This window comes from Talpa europaea (genome assembly GCF_964194135.1).
Source record: "Talpa europaea genome assembly, chromosome: 2".
NCBI classification, from domain to species: Eukaryota; Metazoa; Chordata; class Mammalia; order Eulipotyphla; family Talpidae; genus Talpa; species Talpa europaea.
This window is the reverse complement of record NC_140068.1, coordinates 138,197,047-138,220,114: the sequence shown is the minus strand read 5'-3', so window position 1 is coordinate 138,220,114 and position 23,068 is coordinate 138,197,047. Positions and strand designations below refer to the sequence as shown.

The window sequence follows — 23,068 nt, the reverse complement described above, 5'->3', positions numbered from 1 at the left end:
TATTTCAGTAGATCCACATGCACCTGTTCTGTTCCCCTCTTCTCTTCAGCCCTCTTCTCTGCCTCATTGGCCCACCTGCTCCCTGGGGCTGGGGATTGGGGTATGGGGTGAGGGGCTTAGCTGTTTGTGTCTGGGGAGCCAGCCCCTGCCAGGTCTGAGGTCAAACAGGAATTGAGCACCAAGGCTGCAGCCCCTCCTCCCCGATGCAGCATTTCTGGAAAACAGTTGTGGAGCCTATTGGACCCTGTCACAGCCTCTTAGTTTCTCCCCACCAGGTGCCAGCAGTTGGGAGACTTCAACCTTCTTTCACTAACAAAATGGCCAAATCCCATTCTCTCATCTGTAAATTCCTGCTCCTTTTGCTTAACAAAAGCGGCCTCCCTGGTGGTGCAGGGGTTAAACACAGAACTATCAGGCTATCCCTGGCCAGTACACCACAAGTTCGATTCCAGGCTGGCCAGGGAGCCACTTACATGGCGCAGCAGACCTCTCCTGTCTCGCCTGCCATCCCCTCAGCAGTGTGTTCCAGTAGATCGGCCTGTTCTGCTCCCCACTGTCTTTGGTGAATCCTGTCACCCCCTGCACCTCTGGATGACACCACAGTTCTAAATAAATAAATCTTTTTTTTTTAAATAGTGGTCAAGACCCAGTCAGGATCCCATCAGGAGCCCCTGCTCCCAAAGCTAAAGGACTATTTCTTCTATCAGCAGCCTTAAGCCCTCAGGTGCCCGCCTCTGAATGTGCCCACACTCACTCTTGAGTGTGTCCCACCACCTACGAGAAAGCTTCAGTTCTAACTCCCCTATACTGACTCTCCATGAATTCTGTCCCGCCTAGGGGAAACTTGGAGGCCCCTCATCTCCCCTGAGCCTCATCAGTTCTGCTCTGGAGACTGACACTCAGCCTCAGTTGGGATAAGTTTCCCAGTTTATCATGGCCTTGGCTTGTCTGAGGCCACTGGACTCCCCTCCTGCCCCTCCCTTATCCTCCAGGCCTCTGGATCCAGGAGCCAAGCCGGAGTCTCCAAAAGCCAGACCCACAGGAAGAACAGTGGTCAGTGAGCTCCACCTGACTGCAAGGGGGCAATCAAGTATATTATTACCATATTACTGTCTTCATTCCTTCCCTTTATCTGGTTAGATCACAATGGGCTGGAGTAAATATTTAAAAATAGGGCCACCCTGGTGGCCTAGGGGTTAGTCTCGGTGCTATCACCTCCAAGAACTGAGATTGATTCAGGTCAGGGAGCTACCCACATGGTGCCGCAGACCTCTCCTGTCTCCCCCGCTGCCCCCCTCGGCAGTGTGTTTCAGTCAGTCTGTCTGTTCTGTTCCTCGCTCTGTCTTGGTGAATCCTCTCACCCCCCACATCTCTGGCCTCTACCCCAGTTCTTGTATGCATAAATTAAAGCCTTAAAATATTTAAAAATAAATAAAAATTATAAAAATAAAATTGAAATAAAAGTTCTATAGAATTCACTTACGGTTAATACTTGTCAGAGGGCAGTGGGGATGTAGCAACAGCAGGGCCTAGAGGCCTGTGGCCGGGAGGTGCCATCTTCTCTGGACACTGAGCCACAGCACCTAAACTTAATATGGGTCAGGTTTGCTCCCAAACGCTTCATGTACTTGAAGGCATGTCAACAAGTGCGGGGAAATGTCAAGTGTGAGACATCAACTCAGCTAATGTGACATGGCACAAAGGACACGTGGACACCAGGGCTAACAAGAAGCAGGTTGAATGCACCGGTGCTGACTCAGTCTGTAGCAGTGGGGCTTCTATACACCTTCAGTTTCTACAAGGTTGTGGGTGGGTTTGCATTGGCAGCTGTACATGGTCAGATAGGATGTGGTTACATCCTGAGAGGTGAGTCGTATAGTTTCATACCAAGGGTGAGTAAAGGGTCAGCAGTCATGGGGCCCCTCTCACAAGTCCATCCTGCCTCATGGCGGTATATGCTCTGAGAATCCTATCAGGGACTGAGTTGCATACCAAGAACTGAGCAAAAGGTTGTTACTAAGGTCCTCAGGCTGCTTATCCCAGGTCACCATGGTTCACCACCTTATGACCCATGATCCAGCACCACAGTCACACACCCCCTCCCCAGCTGGATGTCTCAGTCTGTGGTCAGCTTGCTGGTTTTGTCATTTCCTTTATTTTCTTTAAGGATGTATTTATTTATGCACAGAAGAGCTGGGGTGCAGGCCAGGGTTACAGGGGATGAGAGCATTCATCAGAGACTAAGTGGGGAGCAGAAAAGGTGGATTGACTGAAACACACTGCTTTGGGGAGCAGCGGGTGAGACAGGAGAGGTCTCCTGCACCATGTGGGTAGCTCCCTGGCCGGGGATGGAACTGGTGCTGCAGTGGCTGTGGAGAGCTTCATAGCGCTGACACTTAACCCCTTGCATCATCATGGAGGCCCTCTCTTCTCTAACAAATGTATAGCCATTGAGAATTGGTCACATTTACTATCTTCATGCATCTTGCAGTCAGCAAAACTTCATGACTCGCTGGAGGAGGAGCATAGCCGGAGGGTGTCCACATCCACCAAAGCACACTCAGTATAAAACATGCCCCGTGGGGCTCTGCAGACAGAGGAGACCCTCCTGCCCCCAACTCCCAGGACAGGGTCCTGACCTCTCACACAGAAGTCAAGCTTGTTCTGCCACAGCTCAGGTGGTTTTTTTTTTTTTTAAACTCTCTCTAGCCCACAAGAACAGGCGGTCAGGAAGCGGTGCTTCAGATGTGGGTGGACAGAGCATCACGGCAAGCAGTAACCTGTGACATTAGACCATGTGATGTACAGGCAGCTTGGAGAGCGTGCTCAGCACCCCAGTGGGATGAGGAAGCTCAGGGCAGGGCCTCACCTCCCCTGCATAGGAGACAGAAGTGAGCTGAGGAGCATTCCCACCCTACCCCCACCCCTGTAACTATGCAGGGGTTACTTTGCACAAAACTTTTCCCTTTGCACACCCACCTGTGTCTTTACTCCTTTCTCCTTTTCCTAATAAACCTGTCCTTTTAAAACGTTAAAAGGACCTCCCTGGTGGCCTAGGGGTCAAGTCTCAGCACTATCTCCTCTATGCCCTGAGTTCAATTCCAGGGCAGGGAGCGACCCACATGGCACAACAGAACTTTCCTGTCTCCCTGCTTCTCCCCTCAGCAGTGTATTTCAGTCAGTCTGCCTGTTCTGCTCCCCACTCTGTCTCTGGTGAAGCCTCTCACGCAGCCCCCACCTCTGGCCTGTACCCTAGTTCTCGTATGCATCAATAAATGTATCTGTAAAAAAAAAAAAAGGAAATAGGACTAAAGAACTAAGGATACTGGAGGGGGTACTGGGGGCGAGAACAAGCCAGGTTGGGCACCGGTGGTCTAAGGTGAGGGACTGTTGGTGGTCAGGGGTGGGTGGGGTGTCATCGTATACATCTAAGTATGTGGGAACCTGTTTCCCTTAACCAGCTTCTCGTGAACCTAATTTACCACATGAATCATACAGTGTTATAAACCATTGTCACCTCAAAAAAAAAAAAGTTACAGAAAGAAAAAAAGTAGATCTTAAGTGTCTTTCTAGGGACAAAAATTGTGGGTATGTATGGTGACGAATTAAGTAATAAAAAATAATAAAAAAATATTAAAAAACTAAACTGCCATTTACAAATATAACCTAATGTAAGGCTTAACTTCTCAACCCTGTTATGTTTATATCTGCAAGTCAAATTAGTCAAATTTGCTCTTGGCATCTAACAGTAATTCCTGAGTTTTGCCAGGGCCTTTGAAATGATTCTCAACCATAAGGAGCTTAGAGAGTTTGAGCTGATTGTTCCCGCTGCAAAAGGCAACTCACAATTCTTTAAAAAAAAAATAAGCTGGGAAGAAACAGAAGAACCATATTCCTTCACAAAATTGATACATGTTTGTCAAATAAGAACAGGTTAAATATGGGCCTCCCTGGTGGAGCAGGGAAGGGTAAACACAACACGGTGAAAGAGCCCGCTATCTGCAGGCTCTGCAGCACGAGTACCATACTTGGCTGGCCAAGGAGCGACCCACATGGTGCAGCAGACTTCCCCTGACACCCCAGCTACTCTCCTCAGCAGTGTATTTCAATAGATCCACCTGTTCTGCTCCCCTATTCTCTTCAGCCCTCTTCTCTGCCTCTTTGGCCTACCTGCTCCCTGGGGCTGGGGGTTAGGGTATGGGGTGAGGGGCTTAGCTGTTTGTGTCTGGGGAAGCCAGAACCTGCCAGGTCTGAGGTCAAACAGGAATTGAGCACCAAGGCTGCAGCCCCTCCTTCCTGATGCAGCATTTCTGGAAAACAGTTGTGGAGCCTATTAGACCCTGTCACAGCCCCTTAGTTTCTCCCCACCAGGTGCAAGCTGTTGGGAGACTTCAACCTTCTTTCAAAAACAAAATGGCCAAATCCCATTCTCTCATCTGTAAATTCCTGCTCCTATTGCTTAACAAAAGCGGCCTCCCTGGTGGTGCAGGGGATAAACACAGAACTATCAGGCTATCTCTGGCCACTATAGCACAAGTTGGATCCCAGGCTTGCCAGGGAGCCACTTACCTGGTGCAGCAGACTTCTCCTGTCTCCCCTGCCACTCCCCTCAGCACTGTTTCAGTAGATTGGCCTGTTCTGCTCCCCACTGTCTTTGGTGAATCCTCTCACCCCCTGCACCTTGGATTACACCCCAGTTCTAAATAAAGAAAACTTTTTTTTTTTTTTAAAGTGGTCAAGACCCAGTCAGGAGCCCATCAGGAGCCCCTGCCCCCAAAGCTAAATGACCATTTCTTCTATCAGCAGCCTTAAGCCCTCAGGTGCCCGCCTCTGAATCTGCAGGCTCTGCAGCAGGAGTTCTATCCTTGGCTGGACAAGAAGCTACCCACATGGTGCCGCAGACCTCTCCTGTCTCCCCCGCTGCTCCCCTCAGCAGTGTGTTTCAGTTAGTCTGCCTGTTCTGTTCCCTGCTCTGTCTTGGTGAATCCTCTCACCCCCCGCACCTCTGGCCTGTACCCCAGTTCTTGTATGCATAAATTAAAGCCTTAAAATATTTAAAAATAAATAAAAATTATAAAAATAAAATTGAAATAAAAGTTCTATAGAATTCGCATATGGTTAATACTTGTCAGAGGGCAGTGGGGATGTAGCAACAGCAGGGCCTAGAGGCCTGTGGCCGGGAGGTGCCATCTTCTCTGGACACTGAGTCACAGCAGCTAAACTTAATATGGGTCAGGTTTGCTCCCAAATGCTTCATGTACTTGAACGCATGTCAACAAGTGCGGGGAAATGTCAAGTGTGAGACATCAACTCAGCTAATGTGACATGGCACAAAGGACACGTGGACACCAGGGCTAACAAGAAGCAGGTTGAATGCACCGGTGCTGACTCAGTCTGTAGCAGTGGGGCTTCTATACACCTTCAGTTTCTACAAGGTTGTGGGTGGGTTTGCATTGGCAGCTGTACATGGTCAGATAGGATGTGGTTACATCCTGAGAGGTGAGTCGTATAGTTTCATACCAAGGGTGAGTAAAGGGTCAGCAGTCATGGGGCCCCTCTCACAAGTCCATCCTGCCTCATGGCGGTATATGCTCTGAGAATCCTATCAGGGACTGAGTTGCATACCAAGAACTGAGCAAAAGGTTGTTACGAAGGTCTTCAGGCTGCTTATCCCAGGTCACCATGCTTTACCACCTTATGACCCGTGATCCCACACCACAGTCACACTCCCCCTCCCCAGCTGGATGCCTCAGTCTGTGGTCAGCTTGCTGGTTTTGTCATTTTCTTTATTTTTTTGAAGGATGTATTTATTTACGCACAGAAGAGCTGGGGTGCAGGCCAGAGGTACAGGGGATGAGAGTATTCATCAGAGACAAAGTGGGGAGCAGAACAGGTGGATTGACTGAAACACACTGCTTTGGGGAGCAGCGTGGGAGACAGGAGAGGTCTCCAGCACCATGTGGGTAGCTCCCTGGCCGGGGATGGAACTGGTGCTGCAGTGGCTGTGGATAGCTTCATAGCGCTGACACTTAACCCCTTGCATCATCATGGAGGCCCTCTCTTCTCTAACAAATGTATAGCCCTTGAGAATTGGTCACATTTACTTTCTTCATGCATCTTGCAGTCAGCAAAACTTCATGACTCGCTGGAGGAGGAGCATGGCCAGCGGGTGTCCACCTCCACCAAAGCACACTCAGTATAAAACATGCCCCCTGGGGCTCTGCAGATAGAAGAGACCCTCCTGCCCCAACTCCACACAGAAGTCAAACCTGCTCTACCACAGCTCAGGTGGTTTTTTTTTTTTTAAACTTTCTCTAGTCCCCAAGTACTGGCGGTCAGGAAGCGGTGCTTTAGATGTGGGTGCACAGAGCATCAAGGCAAGCAGTAACCTGTGACATTAGACCACGTGATGTACAGGCAGCTTGGAGAGCTGGCTCAGCACCCCAGCCGGGTGAGGAAGGCCAGGACGGGCCTCACCTCCCCTGCATAGGAGGCAGAACTGAGCTGAGGAGCATTCCCACCCTACCCCCATATCTATGCAGGGGTTACGTTGCACAAAACTTTTCCCTTTGCACACCCACCTGTGTCTTTACTCCTTTCTCCTTTTCCTAAGAAACCTGTCCTTTTAAAACGTTAAAAGGACCTCCCTGGTGGCCTAGGGGTCAAGTCTCAGCACTATCACCTCTATGCCCTGAGTTCAATTCCAGGGCAGGGAGCTACCCACACGGCACAACAGAACTTTCCTGTCTCCCCGCTGCTCCCCTCAGCAGTGTATTTCAGTCAGTCTGCCTGTTCTGCTCCCCACTCTGTCTCTGGTGAATCTCTCACTCCGCCCCCACCTCTGTTCTGGACTGTACCCTAGTTCTCCTATGCATAAATAAATGAATCTTTAAAAAAAAAAGGAAATATGACTAAAAATCTAAGGACACTGGAGGGGGTATTGGGGGCGAAAACAAGCCAGGTTGGGCACCGGTGGTCTAAGGTGAAGGACTGTGGGTGGTCAGGGGTGGGTGGGCTGTCATCACATACATCTAAGTATGTGGGAACCTGTTTCCCTTAACCAGCTTCTCGTGAACCTAATTTACCACATGAATCATCTAGTGTTATAAACCATTGTCTCCTCAAAAAAAAAAAAGTTATAGAAAGAAAAAAAGTAGATCTTAAGTGTCTTTATAAGGACAAAAATTGTGGGTATGTATGGTGATGAATTAAGTAATAAAAAAATAACAAAAAAAATTAAAAAACAAAACTGCCATTTACAAATGTATCCCAATGTAAGGCTTAACTTCTCAAACCTGTTAGGTTTATATCTACAAGTCAAATTAGTCAAATTTGCTCTTGGCATCTGACAGTAATTCCTGAGTTTTACCAGGGCCTTTGAAATGATTCTCAACCATAAGGAGCTTGGAGAGTTGGATTGTTCCCTCTGCAAAAGGCAACTCACAATTCTTTAAAAAATAAGCTGGGAAGAAACAGAAGAACCATATTCCTTCACAAAATTGATACATGTTTGTCAAATAAGAACAGGTTAAATATGGTCCACCCTGGTGGCGCAGGGAAGGGTAAACACAACACCATGAAGCTGTCTGCTGTCCGCAGCCACTTCAGCACGAGTTCCATCCTTGGCTGGCCAAGGAGCTACCCACATGTTGCAGCAGACCTCGCCTGACTCGCCTACTGCTCCCATCAGCAGTGTATTTCTGTCAATCTGTCAGTTCTGTTCCCCAGTCGTGTCTCTGGTGGGTCCTCTCACCCCCACTCTGGCCTCTACCCTAGCTCTTGTATGCATAAATAAATAAATCTTTAAAAAAAAAAAAAAAGAACAGGGCCTCCCCAGTGGCACAGCGGGTTGAACGCAGTGATGTGAAGCTGTCCACAGCCTCTGCGTCACCAGTTCGATTCCCGGCCAGCCAGGAAGATTCCCACATGATGCAGCACACCTCTCCTGTCTCACCCACTGCTCCCCTCAGCATGCATTTCGATCCTTCTGCCTGTTCCTCTCCCTGCTCTGTCTCTGGTGGATTCTCTCATCCCCCCGCGCCTCCTACCTGTACCCCAGTGCTTGTATAAATAAATAAATCTTTTTTAAAAATTAAATAAATAAATAGAACATGTTACATGGTGAAATTATAGCCACACTGGTTTTGTGAAGAAGGCTTTTCAGGATGAATCATTGATCACACCTATGTCAAAAGCCCTCAGTGGTGGGGTTCTCACAGCTTCCAGGGTGGTGAATGTATGGGGGTGCTAGGGGTGGCCAGAGAATACTGGAAACTCTGTGGCCCCCCACACACACCTTGTTCTATGCAGTTATTTCCTTTATGAAGAACCAGTAACATCAAGTAAAGGACTTTTCTCAGTCCTGAGTCATTCTAGCAAATTATTCTATCAAATGTAAAGGAGGCTGTGAATTTGTAGTAATCTGAGCAGAAAGGTGGGTGTCCTGGGCACCCTGTTTGCATCTGACACCCCCCACTTCCAGGCGCAGCTTTGTAGGACCCCGCCCTTTCCCTTACGGTACCCACTAACTCTGGACCACGGGAGGCCCGGCTGGAGGGCTGGCTGGTGTGAGGAAAGCCTTCTCAGGGTCTTCGTTCCGACTTCTGAGTGTTGCTAAGTTCATAACTATTGTTTCTTATCAGTCACGAGCTTATTACACATGACCTACTGAGAGGAAACCCTAAGATTTTCCAAAGGGACTGTCAGGCCTTCTAAGTGGGTGCTGAGTGGGTGCATCAGTCAGTGGTCTGTGATGTGTGTCAGTGAGAAGCCACAGGAAACCGTGGCGAATATCCATCTCTGTTCACAGAAATCACCCCTCAAACAACAACAAGAGAGCTCCTTCCATGCTGCTCTGCAGTTCCCCAGAGAACAACAGGTGCTCATCCAGGACATCCTTTCCATGCAGCTCAACAGAGAGATGGGTTGGCTCTGTGTAAGCGGCTCACAGATTCAGGGAAACATCACGTAATAGAATTAGAAAGACACCCAGCAGCAGTGCCCTGCTCAGGAAATTGGAGCTGCTCTGTGCATGAGCAGTTAGCAATGAACAAAAACGGCAGTGAGACCACGGGCTCTGAATGTGTGTGTGGAAAGACTGTGGTATAACTCAGGCTCTCTTTTGCTTCCCGCCACCAGCCTCTATGGCTGTGTCGTATGTCGTATAGCATGTCATGTATGGGCCATATGACTTGTATGTGTGTCATGTGACATGTCATATGTATGTCATGTGGCTGTGTCATATGTCACCTATGGCTTTGCTTTCCTCCCAGGTTTTATTACCCATATGATATCGTGTTGTATGAAAGTGCTTAGGGGGTGCCTCCCTGGTGGCACAAGAGGTTCAGTCTCAGCACTGTGCAGCTATTCACAGCCACTGCAGCAGGAGTTCATCCCCAGCCAGGGAGCTACCCACATGGTGCAGCAGACCTCTCCTGTCTTACCTGCTGCTCCCCTCAGCAGTGTATTTCAGTAGATCTGCCTGGTCTGCTCCCCACTCTGTCTCTGGTGAATCCTCTAACCCCTGCACCTCTGGCCCTATACCCCATCTCTTGCATGCATGCATAAATAAATCTTTAAAAAACAAAACAAAACATGAACCTCGCCAGTCTGGGGTGGTTGCTCACCAGTGCACAAGTGTCCTTGTGGCCTTTTACTTATGTATTCATGTTTGTTGTGGCTAATTAGTAAAAAGACATTTGGAGCGTTGTGTGTCCCCATCCCAGGCACAGTTTTGACTTGTCCCTCAAGTCAGTTACCTGATTATGGTCCCACCTGGCTTCATCTCCCCCACCTGCCTCTACAAAGTAAATGAACAAGTTACTTAACCTCTCAGAGCCTCAGTTTCCTTATCTGTGAAATAGGATGCCCAATTTACTACCCCACCCCCTCACCCTTTGCTGTGCGGACTAAGTATGTGGAAATTCAGAAAAGAAACCTTTCTGAAACATGGTGACCTGGGATAAGCCACTGGGGACCTTAGTAACAACCTTTTGCTCAGCTCCTGGTATGCAACTTAGTCCCTGATATGAATCTTAAAACATATACCACCATGAGGGGCAGGTTGGACCTGGGGAGTCCCATGACTGCTGACCCTTTACTCACCCTTGGTATGCAACTATACGACTCACCTCTTAGTATGTAACCACGTCCTATATGACCATGTACAGCTGCCAGTGCAAACCCACCCTCAACCTTCTAGAAACTGACAGCATCTATAAACCCCTGACTTCCTACTGATGGGGCTCAGCCTTGGGATATGAATCCTCTGAGTCCGCACTGGTGCATTAAACCTGCTTCTTGTTAACCCTGGTGTCCATGTGTCCTTTGTGCCATTAACAGTGGCAGGGGAGAAACCAATGACTGTACCAAAATTAACAAAGATGTAATAAAATAATACTACTACTACCAAATAAATAAAAGGAAAACATTGTAAAAAGAGGGCCAAAATGGATTCTCTCATTTTGGGTCCCCACTCAGTCATTTTATTTTTTGTAGAAGAATTGGGATATAGGCCAGAAGTATGGGGGGTAAGAGGATTCACCAGAGAGAGAGTGGGGAGCAGAACAGGCAGATTAATCGAAATCAATCAGTGGGGAGCAGTGGGGAGATAGGAGAGGTCTGTTGGGCCATATGCATGTGGGCCAGCTGTCTGGCCTGGACTGAGCTCAGGCTACTGTGGTGACAGTGTTGAGACCCAACCCCTAGGCCACCAGGAGGCCCCCCTAAGTAGGAATTCTTAAGGACCATCACCCATCTTTCTTGTGTATTCACCAGAACACAGCTGATCCCTAACTAGAGAGGAATTTTTCATATTCCTTTCTCCCTCTTCCACCCACATGAGGAATTTGATTTCAGACTGTTTTTACTCCACCTCTCATGAAAACAGAAAAGAGTTTATAGTTCATAACCACTTATTTACAACTGTAGTTCCCTGTCTCAACTTAAATACCTGTCCTGCAGGCAGTCTCAGCAGGATCCTGCGTGAACTGGATCTCTGGTTTTGTTTTCCTGTAACTCCCAGCCCTTCCACTTGCTAAGGGACAAAACACAATTCCAGAGATCTAATTGTTTTAGTTCAATGATTCATGAATCAGGCAGCATCCTGTGCAGATACTGTAAGAGCTTACACAAAATGGAGGGTATTTATAGGCAAAAGGAGAGTGGGACAAGGTCATTAGCAAAAAGGAAAGATGATTTCAGGTAAATTTACCCCCTGCCCTGGGGGGCAGGGGAAGGCAGGGGGTTGTCCCATGCAGGTGACCTCAGGGGTGCTGATCAGGAAACTCTAGATGCCTGAGACCCCACTTTTGGAAGAGGCTGAATCTGCTCTAGGAATATTAAGTCTGGGTGGGGGCTGGTGTGAGGGATTTCATTAGGGGAGTCTCCCCTCCCCCATTTGTAACAAATTCATTCTCCTGCGTTCTAGCCACATGTTCATTTAAACTCCTGCCCGCAGGATGCCCTAGTGTATGAGGATATATCAGTGTGCATCGACAGTTGTGGCCAGTGTAGCATGTTATGTAAGAACTCCTGCTGCAGAGGCTGCGGAGAGCTTCATAGTGCTGTTCTCAACCCCTTGCGCCACCAAGCAGGCCCGCTGAACCAGGGCATTTTATTTTATTTTTTTTTTATTTTTTTTTTTAATAATAAATTTTATTGTTATATTCCCCATACAATTGCAGCCCTCCCATTCTGACCCCAATCCCTCCCCTCCCGCCCCCGCCCCCCTAAAAGTGTCTCTGGTTCATAGTTTTTTGTTGATTTTGATTTTCACTTTCTACAGTTATTCATTTTCCTGGTCCCTTCTTTAAGTTTTCTAGATTCCTGCTATGAGTGAGACCATCCGGTATTTTTCTTTTTCTTTTTGGCTTATTTCGCTGAGCATGATCCCTTCCAGCGCCATCCATGTTGCTGCAAATTGCATGTGTTTATCTTTTTTGAATGCTGAGTAATATTCCATGGTATATATGGACCACATCTTCTTGATCCAGTCATCTATTTTTGGGCATTTGGGTTGTTTCCAAAGCTTAGCTATTGTAAACAGTGCTGCTATAAACATAGGGGTGCAGGTGTTCTTTGGAATTGATGTTTCTGTGTCCTTTGGGTAAATACCTAGGAGTGGAATTGCTGGATCATATGGGAGCTCTATGTTTAGTAGGTCCAGAAATCTCCACACAGCTTTCCACAGTGGTTGGACCAGTTTGCACTCCCACCAACAGTGCAGGAGAGTTCCTTTTTCTCCACACCCTCGCCAGCATTTGTTGTTGCTAGTTTTTTTAATATGTGCCATTCTCACTGGTGTAAGATGGTATCTCATGGTAGTTTTGATTTGCATTTCCCTGATGGCAAGTGATGTTGAACATTTTTTCATATGCCTGTTGGCCATTTGCATTTCCTCTTCAGAGAAGTTTCTTTTTAGCTCTTCTGCCCATTTTTTTACTGGATTATTTTCTTTGTTGTTGAGTCTCATCAGCTCTTTGCAGATTTTTGTGATCAGTCCTTTATCATTAGTGTTGGGTGCAAAAATGTTCTCCCAGTTGGTGGGGTTTCTCTTTGTTTTTGTTATTGTCTCTTTTGCTGTGCAGAAGCTCTTTAATTTGATGTAGTCCCAGCTGTTTATCTTTGCCTTCACTATCACTGCTTTGGGTGATGTGTCTGTAAAGATGTCTTTGATGTGCAAATCACGTAGTGTTTCGCCTATATTTCCTTCTATATATTTTATGGTTTCAGGTCTTATGTCTAGTTCTTTAATCCATTTTGAGTTGATTTTTGTGTATGGTGTGAGGTAGTGGTCAAGCTTCATTCTTTTGCATGTAGCGACCCAGTTTTCCCAGCACCATTTATTGAACAAACTTTCTTTGCTCCAATGCATAGTCTTTGCTCCTTTGTCAAAGATTAGTTGACCATAAATCTGTGGGTTTATTTCTGGATTTTCTATTCGATTCCATTGGTCTGTATGTCTAAGCCATTCATTTTGCCGATGCCTGGTACTGATGTTGGGAGCAGCTGGGGGGCAATCGGGAGGTGTGGGCTAGAGCCAGGTACATTCTCCACTGGAGCCCACTGGAGCTCACTGAGGAATTAGAGCCTCTTTCAGCAGGCTAGCTTGCAATCCACGCTCATCTGTTTTTCCCATCAGAAGGAGCAAAGGCCCGTGCAGATGATGTTTCAGGAGTCCAGCTTTAACCTCACATATGTCGTGGAGGTGCGCGCCCAGGTGCTGGAGCTGACTTACGCTGACTGGGAGCGTAAGGCATGGACCTGGACTCGGTGAGATGAACGCAGATGCCCCCTTGTGTACTCCCTTGGAGGGCACAGCACACTCCACCTGTTTGTACCTGCCCATGAGTGATGTGTCAACCAGTCAAGCAGTGATGTGTCAGGGTCCATCAGAGTGATCCAATGACAGACCAAATAGCCATATGCTGTGCAGTGTTTACTCCAGCCCATGACAACAGCAGCCCATGGTCCCTGCAACAGCCAAATGCCTGTCCATAGGGGGCTGGGTGAGACCACACTGGGCAATATAAATATGTTCACTGCAAGGAGCCTTGACAGGCAGCCATGGAGCAATGGAGCGAGTCCAGGGAAATGTGAGTAGTAAAGCAATGAAATAAAAAATACTGGATTTAGCTAGTGGACAATAAGACAAAGTAAAAGAGGCACTGGGAGACATTAATAAACAACGGGGGTGCAGGGGATCATTGTAAGGGGGTGTTCAGGACAGTGGCAGAGAATACAACTGAACTTTATGTCCACAACACACACCAACGAGAGAGTGAGAAGAGACACAGAGGGAAGGTTGAGGGGGCCAGAGCCCCAAGGAGACGTGACAGCTGAGGATTGGCCCCGATGACCAGATTTATATTCCAGGTCTCCCCACTCCATTCTGTTATTCCAGGCACAGCTGCCTCTCCCCAGTGAGGGCCCTGCCAGCTCCTCCAGTCCCAGCCCAGGACTGGGAATTACTTCACACCTCAATTACTTCACACTGACCCCCTCGCCTCTCACACAAAGGGGAACTGAAAGTGGATCGTGGGTTTACATGGGAGATGTAGAACCCTAAACTCTTAGAGTAACCCAAGGGAACATGGTCAGGACCAGCACTTGGTGAAGAGTTCTCAGGTCTGACCCAAAAAGCACATTCCATAGGAAGTAAATTGGATAAATTCACATGCAAAGGACTGATCTGTCTGCCCCACCAGCAGGGGCACCACAGAGGAAGATCTCCAGGCCCCTAAGGCGCTGAAATGTCCACATTCTAACTGTCACGGTGTATTGTGCCAATAAGAGCCCCGCTTAGAACCTATTTTAGACCTAACCCAGGCATTGCAGACAGATAGAAATCGACCAGGGAAGGGGTGCCCAGTGTACAGGACACTCCCCTTCGCATTTATAAGGGTGGCACCCACTGGACCTTCAGCACAGACCTCACACTCTGCAGGATCCATCCAGCCAAGAACTTGGTAGGACAAAAGCAGGGGCTCTGCAGGGAGTCGGGTGAGAAGAAAGGCCAGCAGGGGGATCAGGGGCTCAGGGCCTGAGATCAGCACCAGCCCCCGCCCAGCATTCCCTGGTGGGGTGGAGTCAGGACCCTCTGACCATGTCACTCTGGGGGTCCTCGGGTCCTTGGAACTGCTTCCAGGCCAAGCTGCTGTGCCAGGATGGTTGGCTGGGCGGATGATCAGCACCTGGCTGCTGGAGGGCCTGAGATCAGATTGCTTTTCCTTTCTCTCTGAACTCCCTCCACAGCTGTTTGTAAATTTCCAGGTAGCCAGGGCCTGAAGCCACTTCTCTCTGTGGTAGAGAAAGAGGAAGGAGGCAGGTGAGATCTAGTGCTTATGCATCAGTCACAGAAAGGATTCATTGCATTACTTAGACACCAAGCAGCCAGCATACCTTGTATCATCCTGACCAAAAATTGGGGAAACTGGGGTTCAGAGCAGGGACACTGGGGTGACCGGGTGCTTAACCATCCTATGTGGTCTGCCTTCCGCAGGAGGGACAGAGAAGATCTAGTGACATTCGCCCTTGAGGCTGCCCTGCCAGATGGGTTCTCAAACTCCTACAGCAGCTGCTGGCCTTGGGAGCTTACCCTCTCCCAACACAAGTGCCGGTGCCTCAAAGATGCACATGACTGTACCTGCTTTGCTGAAATTTGCTTTAATGCATAGGAGGTGGCTGTGGTTATAGAGCAGAAACTTCCTTACACTCAGAGACACGTCCTCCTGATTCAGCTGCTGTAGGGTGCAGCAGGTTGCGCTACCCATGCTGTCTCTTGACAAGGTCCATGCATTGGGGGATACTCCTGAGTAAAGGGGAGTTCCTGTGCTCCCCAGAAGAGGGAAGTTGTACTTCCCAGAAGAGGGGAGTTCTTGCACTTCCTAAGAAGATCTGAACTAGGGAGTCTCCATGGCAATGCCTGTCTCCTCTTTGTTCTTGGTTAGTGCAAAGGTAAGTTAGTTATAAATTGGCCTGTGAAAACCTAATTCAGACCCAGGTGACAATTGGCTCATAGCATGAACTATCACAAAAGAAGTCAAAATTGTTAAAGATACAGTTAGGATAGAAATGTCCTGACCCTGAGAACTATGGAGAACAAGCTGCCCTGAACCAGCTGTGCTTGGAAACCATAGCCTAACCTGGGGGGTACGTGTTTGTGGCAACAGTACATCTCCTGGTGTATGCGAAAGGCCAACAGTTCGCAGGCTGTGTGGAGGTTAGGTATTTCTAGTTAAAAGTTAGATTTCTGTAGAACTGAACAGTATTGATGAGTTACTTTAGATCACTTTGAAGTAATTGACAAACAGGCTAGATTAATTGAGTGCTAGGGGATGGGCTGATTTTAGTAAATAGCATAACAATGGACGTTCATGTCCACTCCGAAATTAGGAAGGCTTGACAGGATGATTGATTGTTACTGAACAGTGTACCGGCTTAGACAATTGATTATGTTAGAAAAAGAGTCATATCAAGGTGCGTAATTGTCCCTGTTGATTTTCTTAATCAGATTAAAGAAGTGTCCTTTTGTAGTATGAGATCAAGAGGGTCTTTGTATGTTCATGAGAAAATATGTAATGATTGTCTCTGTTCTGCTCACCATAAGGTATAAATAAAGACCCGCTGAGACCCTCAGCAGGAGATACTTGCACGAAAGAAGGTGTCTGTGTCTACCTCACTCCTACCTCGCTCCACTTCCCCTCAGCTCTCCGAAAAATTTCACCTATGCCGTCCTCTCCTCTCTGAGACCCCAGACGTGACTTCTAGCTGGAGCTGGTCTCCAGCAGCAGGGTCAGACCCATAAAAAACTGGGACCATCGCTTCTCAGGCCATCGATGGTGCCACATTTGTACACTTGGGAAAGTGTTCTGACCCTCCTGGAAAAAAGAAAAGAGGAAGTGGCAGGTCCGGGGCGGGGTGGGGGCTCAGGATGGGTTTTTGTGGCTGAGGATGTGGCTGTAGAAATGCAGTTTCTAAAGGCCTTTGCACAGAAAGATGCAGGCTCGGGTCTGTGTTGCAGCCTCGACATGAAGCAGCTGAGCGCCGCCACCAACTCTGCCTTCCTCCGGGCCCTGCTCCACACCTTGAAGGAAGACAGCCCCCGTGGGACCCTCTTCTTCTCCCCCCTGAGCATCTCCTCGGCGCTGGCCATGGTCGTCCTGGGGACCAGAGGCAACACTGCGGCCCAGCTGTCCAAGGTCAGCAGAAACAAAAAAAATGAGAGAGAGAGACTCCTTCCTCCCCTGGCAGTGTCTGTGCCGAGGATGGGGAGAGCCAGCCTTGGGGCTCTCCCTGCGCATGTAATTATCTGTTTCTGGGCTCAGATCCCCACTGTGGGGGACACTTTAAGGAAAAGCCCCAGGCATAGTCCATTTGCTTCAGGCTTTCCCTTTGAGTCTCCTTTTAATGAGCACCTACTAGGTGCCAGGCACTGTGGTGTGACTGGCTGAGGATGGGGGAACAGCTGGCTAGAAACCATGGGGCAGGGCAGAACTCTGCTGTTCTGGCTGCCAGACCTGGCTCTGTGGTGTCAGTTGTCCTCTGGGAATCGGCATTTCGCTGTTCAGCTTTGCATGAAGCCTGCTGACCTGCCGAATAGAGAACACCTGTCACGGACATTACTTCTGAGCAGGTGGACACCCCGGAAATGCATTCCAGTGGAAGTTGTTGGACTGGCCTGCTTAGGGGGATAAGGAAACAGGGGACCTGTATCTGGAGGCCCTGTCTGTGCCCAGTGCTGGGTGTGGCTGTAGGTTCTGAAGTCCCGGACACTGTGGCAGGAGGCCCTGGGAAGAACAGGTAGCCAAAGGCATGTGACTGCAGTCAGGGGCGAGCCCTGAGTACTTACTGCAGGTCACTCTGTCAGCCAGAAAAGGGTGTGATGCCCACCTTCTGCTCCCCTTATAGAAGTGGGTACCACCTGTGTCAGGTGTGCCTCCTTTCCGAGAGTGGGACCCTGGCTCTCCCTGACAGTGAGGGAAGGAGTGGCCGCAATGAAGGGCTTTCTGCCACCCCAGTCACACCTGACACTCACCTGAGCCCAGCCAGCCAGCCCTGGGGTCATGTTTATGGGCCTTTCCAGCTGCAAAGCCTCTATGACCCCACTTCACGGAAACATCTCTAAGTGAACGAGACCCGCATCTGCAGAACCACAGATGGAAAAGCCTTTTAAAGTTATCAAGAATCCACTAGTGCTAACTGGTACTAATTTGGATTTGCTTCTTAAAAGGTCACGTCAGCTCTATTCTGTGCCTTTCTGGACTCTGTGACCTCAGCGAGAATAGTCTTAAGAGCCTTCCGCTTTGTTTCCATTAAAACAGGTGGATCACAGCACGAGGCAAACATTCCATCTGTGATAACCTGGCCTTGTGCACTGTGTGGGTTTGCTCTTTGGTTACTTCAAAGTCAGAAACAGCTCAGGCCTCAAAAGCCATAAGCATTCTTGATTTGCAACTGATCTGTGGGGAATTAAACTTTTGTTAAATGTTATGTTTAAAGAAGTATTTTAAATAAGTGAGTTACTTTTGCTCGCAGTGTAATTAGAAAAAAAATTCCTCAATCTGTCATATGTGTGTTCCTGCAGAGGCGATGATTCTTAGTTTTCAGGATTATTTCTCAGAAATTTCAGTCAAATACTACTGGATAAAATTTTATGATGATATACAATTAGATTTGAGGATTCATGTTTACACACCATTTATGATTTTCTTGGGGAAAAGACTTGTAGAAATATTTAGTTTACTAACCACTCATATTTGCAGAACTAGAATGATAACCCAAAAAACTGACATCTAAGGTGGGATGATTAGGTCTCACAAAGCTGTAAGGTTTGGATTCTCCATCGTGTGTTCTCCAAAGAAAACTAACAAGGTAATAGACTGGAGTCCTCAGTGCTTAGTAATGATGACACATTACCCTCATGGAAGCCAACACCTGGGAATCACTTTACAATTTCAAAGTAAATATTTATAGAACATGTTTTCTTCATTTTAGACTCTTCATTCTGACACAGCTGAGAAGGTTCATTCCAGATTTCAGAGTCTGGTCGCCGCTGTCACCAAGCCTGACGCCTCCTATGTGCTGAAAGTGTCTAATAGGTTATTCGGAGAGAAAACCGGTATTTTCCTTCCTGTAAGTACTTTCTGCTTCAGTCCTACTGCTCACTAGACACTGTGCTTTCCCAGCAAAATCAAGGCAGTTCAAATTTTTATAAACAGGACCTCCCTGGTGGCCCAAGAGGTTAAGCACAGCGCTGAGAAGCTGTCCACAGTCTCTGCAGCACAAAATTGATCCCCGGCCAGGGAGGCGACCCACACAGCCCAGCAGACCTCTCCTGTCTCCCCGCTGGTCCCCTCTGCAGTGTATTTCAGTCAGTCTTCCTGTTCTGCTCCCCACTCTGTCTTGCCCCCAATTTCTATTGTTTAAAGATCTTAGAAAATGACTTCTGTAGATACTGAGTCACTCATAACATTTATTGTCTTCTTTTTTTAACTAGGAGTTCTTAGCTTCAACTCAGGAACTGTATGGCACTGAGCTGGCTAGTGTGGATTTCCAGGGCGACTCTGAAGGTGCCAGGAGTGTGATCAACCAGTGGGTCCAAGAGCAAACGGAAGGTAAGAGGGTGGACAGAGAGTGGTCCTCACAAAGGGTTCTGCCTCTGTGTCTCCACCCGCCCACCTGCATGGGATCCCCTCTATACAGCCTCTCCCTACCTACTCTGCCCTCCTTCACCCTGGCGTGTATCCCCCATTTCCAGTGGGGTACAGCTATCAGACATAGAAATTCCAGGCATCCCTGGTGGCACAAGGAGTTCAGCCTCAGAACTATGAAGCTATCCCCATCACTGCAGCACTATTTTGATCCTTGGCCAGCGAATTACCCACATGGCACAGCAGACCTCTCCTGTCTCCCCACTGCTCCCCTCGGCAGTTTAGTTCAGTCATTCTGCCTGTTCTGCTCCCCACTTTGTCTCTGGTGAATCCTTTCATCCAGAAACCTGATGAACTTGGGGTGCTGAACCTGTGGCCTGCACCCCAGCTCATGCAACATGAACAAAATAAATAAATAAAAAAAATTAGATCCATCAAGTCAAACAGCAGACATGATTTAACCAAAGCAGCTAAATATTTCCCCCATGTTCCTTAAAGTACATTTTAAATTTAAAGCTAATATTGACTGTAGAATAAAAGGAATAAAAATTGGGGTAGTGGGTGAGGAAATCCAGCCAGTCCAAATTATTTAATACACCACTAGCATGAAACAAACCCCTCAGATTTTGACTCAGAGCTTATCCACTCATGACCGGTGGTCATGAACCTTTTCCTGCATTCTGGCTCGGGGTGTGATGGGTGGCATATGCTGTCCAGCTGGGTATCTGTCTCTCCCCGGGTCTTGTATGAGATGAGGCATCTATGGACACTGGGAGTGTGTGAGCATTTGCTTAGTGGAGCCTGCAATTCAGTGGAGGAACCATCCTGCCTTTGCATATTTTGAGGGTTGATGCCACTAGCGGATTGGCAGAAGGACTGACTTACTAATGACTCAAAAACCCTGTCATGCAAGAGTATATATGGTGTTATCCTGAAAAGAATGGCCATTTACAAACAAGGCTCCTTGTGATCACACTCCAGAAAAGGGGCATTTTCCTATTTTCTGCTCTTCTGCACATTAGACTCATATTGAAGTACAGGCTCTAGTGGGGTGGGTGTGTCATTCATCAGCCTGGTGAGTTGGTGCAGTCAGACACACTGCAGGGATTTCACTCGACACCATGCTTAAGCGTAATGAAATGGAAAAGGTGCACTGAAATACATTTCTGTGCTGATCTAATGTCCGTTTAGATTTGGAGTGCTGAGAAGTGGATTAACAAAAGACAACTCACTTTATCATTTTAGGGAAGATTCCAGAACTGTTGGCTGCAGGTGTGGAGGATCGCATGACTGTGCTTGAGCTGGTGAATGCCATCTACTTCAAAGGCTCCTGGCAGGATGAATTTAGAAAAGAGGAAGCCAGGGTCCCTCGTTTCTGGTTGAATAAGGTGAGCCCATGCACTGTCTCTTTGCTCTGCAAGAGCAAACGTCCTCTTTGCTCTACATGAATGCAGATAACAGTGTTTTTACTTGCATCCTCTCAGCGAAAAGTAAATATGGCGAACATGATGGACCAGAAGAAGAAACTGCCATTCCGCTACATCCCGCAGCTCCAGTGCCGTGTGCTGGAACTGCCGTACAAGGGCGGGGAGCTCAGCATGGTCATCCTGCTGCCTGATGACATAGAGGACCAGTCCACAGGGCTGGAGAAGGTGATGCTCCTGAATTTCGTCCTTCTCTCTCCTTTCCTGTGTGTGTCTTCCCGTGTGTGCTGAGTGGTCAGTGCTTGTTATGTGCTTATTGAATCACTTCCCTTCCCCATTCTTTTGTAATCCAGTCCATCACATTTACTACCTGGGAGTCCTTCACTTCAAATTTCAGAAACTCCCAGTGAATACTTGTGGGGTCCATGTGGAGACCTACACCAGACGTAATGCTGGTCACGGGCAGCTCATGCACACTCTTGTAATTAAACTTTAGAGACTGAGGCTTGCTTCATTAAAATGAATTTTTCAAAATTGAAACCCCTATCATATTGCATAAGCCTTCATCTTATGCTCTTAGTTGCTTTTATGACACTCTCCGATCTCCTTACAAGGCACACAGATTGTGAATTCAATTCCCAGTAACTCTATCATAGAAGAAGGCTCATGAGACAAGTGAACTTGAGGGTTAAGCCCGTTTCCTAGTGTGAACTTTGTATGAAGTTCTACTATAAGGACTTGAAGGCTATGGAATCTCTTGCCAGGCCTGGAACTAGGCAAAACCTGGAGATTATGTTTTTTTCTCAGTGTCTCTAACCTTTTGTGTTATATCGCCAATTCCTACTCTCCAAATTTGCTCTCTGGAAGGCGTCTAATGTAGTACCTATTTACATATATAGAGGATGTCAAAAATCAGCATGTGCTTCTTTCAGTTGATTTCCGACTTCATCTGTTCTCTGATTTTAAGGAGTCTCATGAAAGGGTTGACCAAGAGCATAGAAGAAGGGTAGTGATGGTTCTGTTCTAGTCCCATCATGTAATAAAACAGCAGTGATAACAGCGGACACTTACATAGTCCTTACTGTGTCAACCCATTTAATTCTAACGACAATGTTAGAATAAAGGTCGCTGTTATTACCCCCATTTCAGATGAGGAAGTAGGATATTTACTATTTTTCCCTAGGAGCTAAATCTATTAGAGATTACTTCACCTCTGTGTGGTTCACTGAATACCACAGTGATTAGTGGGTTTGGAATAAACACAATAGAATAGATAGAAGAAAATTTTCCCTTACACCACTCAACCATTTAGTTAACATGTAATATAGTCTTCACAGTAATAATAACCCGCAGGCCCCATCCCAGTGATTCATTATATATGGTGGAGTATTACTGCGTCCTGGAAGAGTGTGTAGATAGATGGGTAGGGTGAGGCTGTACTCTGGGTGGGTGGTGTATGGATGGTTGTGGGTGGATGCATGGACAAGTGGGTAGGTGGAGAGATGGATGATGGTTGTTTGTTTTAGCTGATGTCCAACTGCCCTGTACTGGGGTCCTGGATGCCTTGGAACATACACTCACTCATCGTCCCAGTTACTGGAAAGAACTGGCACAAGAGAGGAAGGAAACAAAGGAGCAACTGACATTCGGGTGTGTTCATTCAAATAACCTTACTACTTACCTACATAAAATTATTTTCTCTTTGCACATTCTAATTCCAGATCCTGAAGTTGACTCTGGAAAAACAGTGTGAGCAGACCAAGCCTGAGAATATGCATAGTCATATGGATGGCCACGTGCATTTGCCCAAATTCAAGCTGCAGAAGACCTGCGATCTCAGGTCCCACCTGGCTCGCATGGGTGTGGGAGATCTCTTCAGCAGGAGCAAGGCTGATCTGTCTGGCATGGCAGAAACCAGAGATATTTTCGTATCAAGAGTTATCCATAAGTCCTTTGTGGAGGTGAGTGAGGTGGGCATAGAGGCAGCAGCTGCCACAGCTGTCACAGTAATGCCGTCCGATATAGATGAACATTTCAGTGCCAACCATCCATTCACCTTTGTGATTCGTCACAACTCCTCTGGCAGCATCCTGTTCTTGGGCAGATTGCATTCCCCTTAGAGGCTGTAGAAATACAAGGTCATTCTTCAGAGTTTATGTCTGACTGATAGCGCAGATATAACTTCACTAATAAAACTACTCTCTAAAACCAAATGTTTAATTTCTCTCTCTTTTTTTTTTGGTAGTTTTGACATCTTTTTATTTATTTATTTATTTGTTTGTTTATTTATTTATTTGTTTGTTTATTTATACAAGCACTGGGTACAGTCAGAAGCGCGGGAGGGTGAGAGAATTCACCAGAGCCAGTGCAGGGAGCAGAGCAGGCAGAAGGACTGAAGTACACTGCTGAGGGGAGCAGCGGGCGGCAGGAGAGGTCTGCGCGCCATGTGGGACCCTCCTCCGGTGGCCGGGGAGCAGCTGGGGATCGAACCAG

The 23,068-nt window shown here is 47.5% G+C and overlaps 1 protein-coding gene across 1 annotated transcript; it reads left to right on the top strand.

Moving 5' to 3' along the window:
- Positions 1-16,529: 16,529 nt before the first annotated feature.
- Positions 16,530-22,695, top strand: LOC311188354 (leukocyte elastase inhibitor-like; the record flags this gene model as incomplete). Its single annotated transcript, XM_084259457.1, has 6 exons — positions 16,530-16,700; positions 18,541-18,633; positions 18,998-19,115; positions 20,397-20,539; positions 20,636-20,803; positions 22,297-22,695. The coding sequence occupies 6 exons, from the start codon at positions 16,530-16,532 to the stop codon at positions 22,693-22,695; spliced, it is 1,092 nt and encodes a 363-aa protein (XP_084115583.1).
- Between the last annotated feature and the right edge of the window lie 373 nt (positions 22,696-23,068).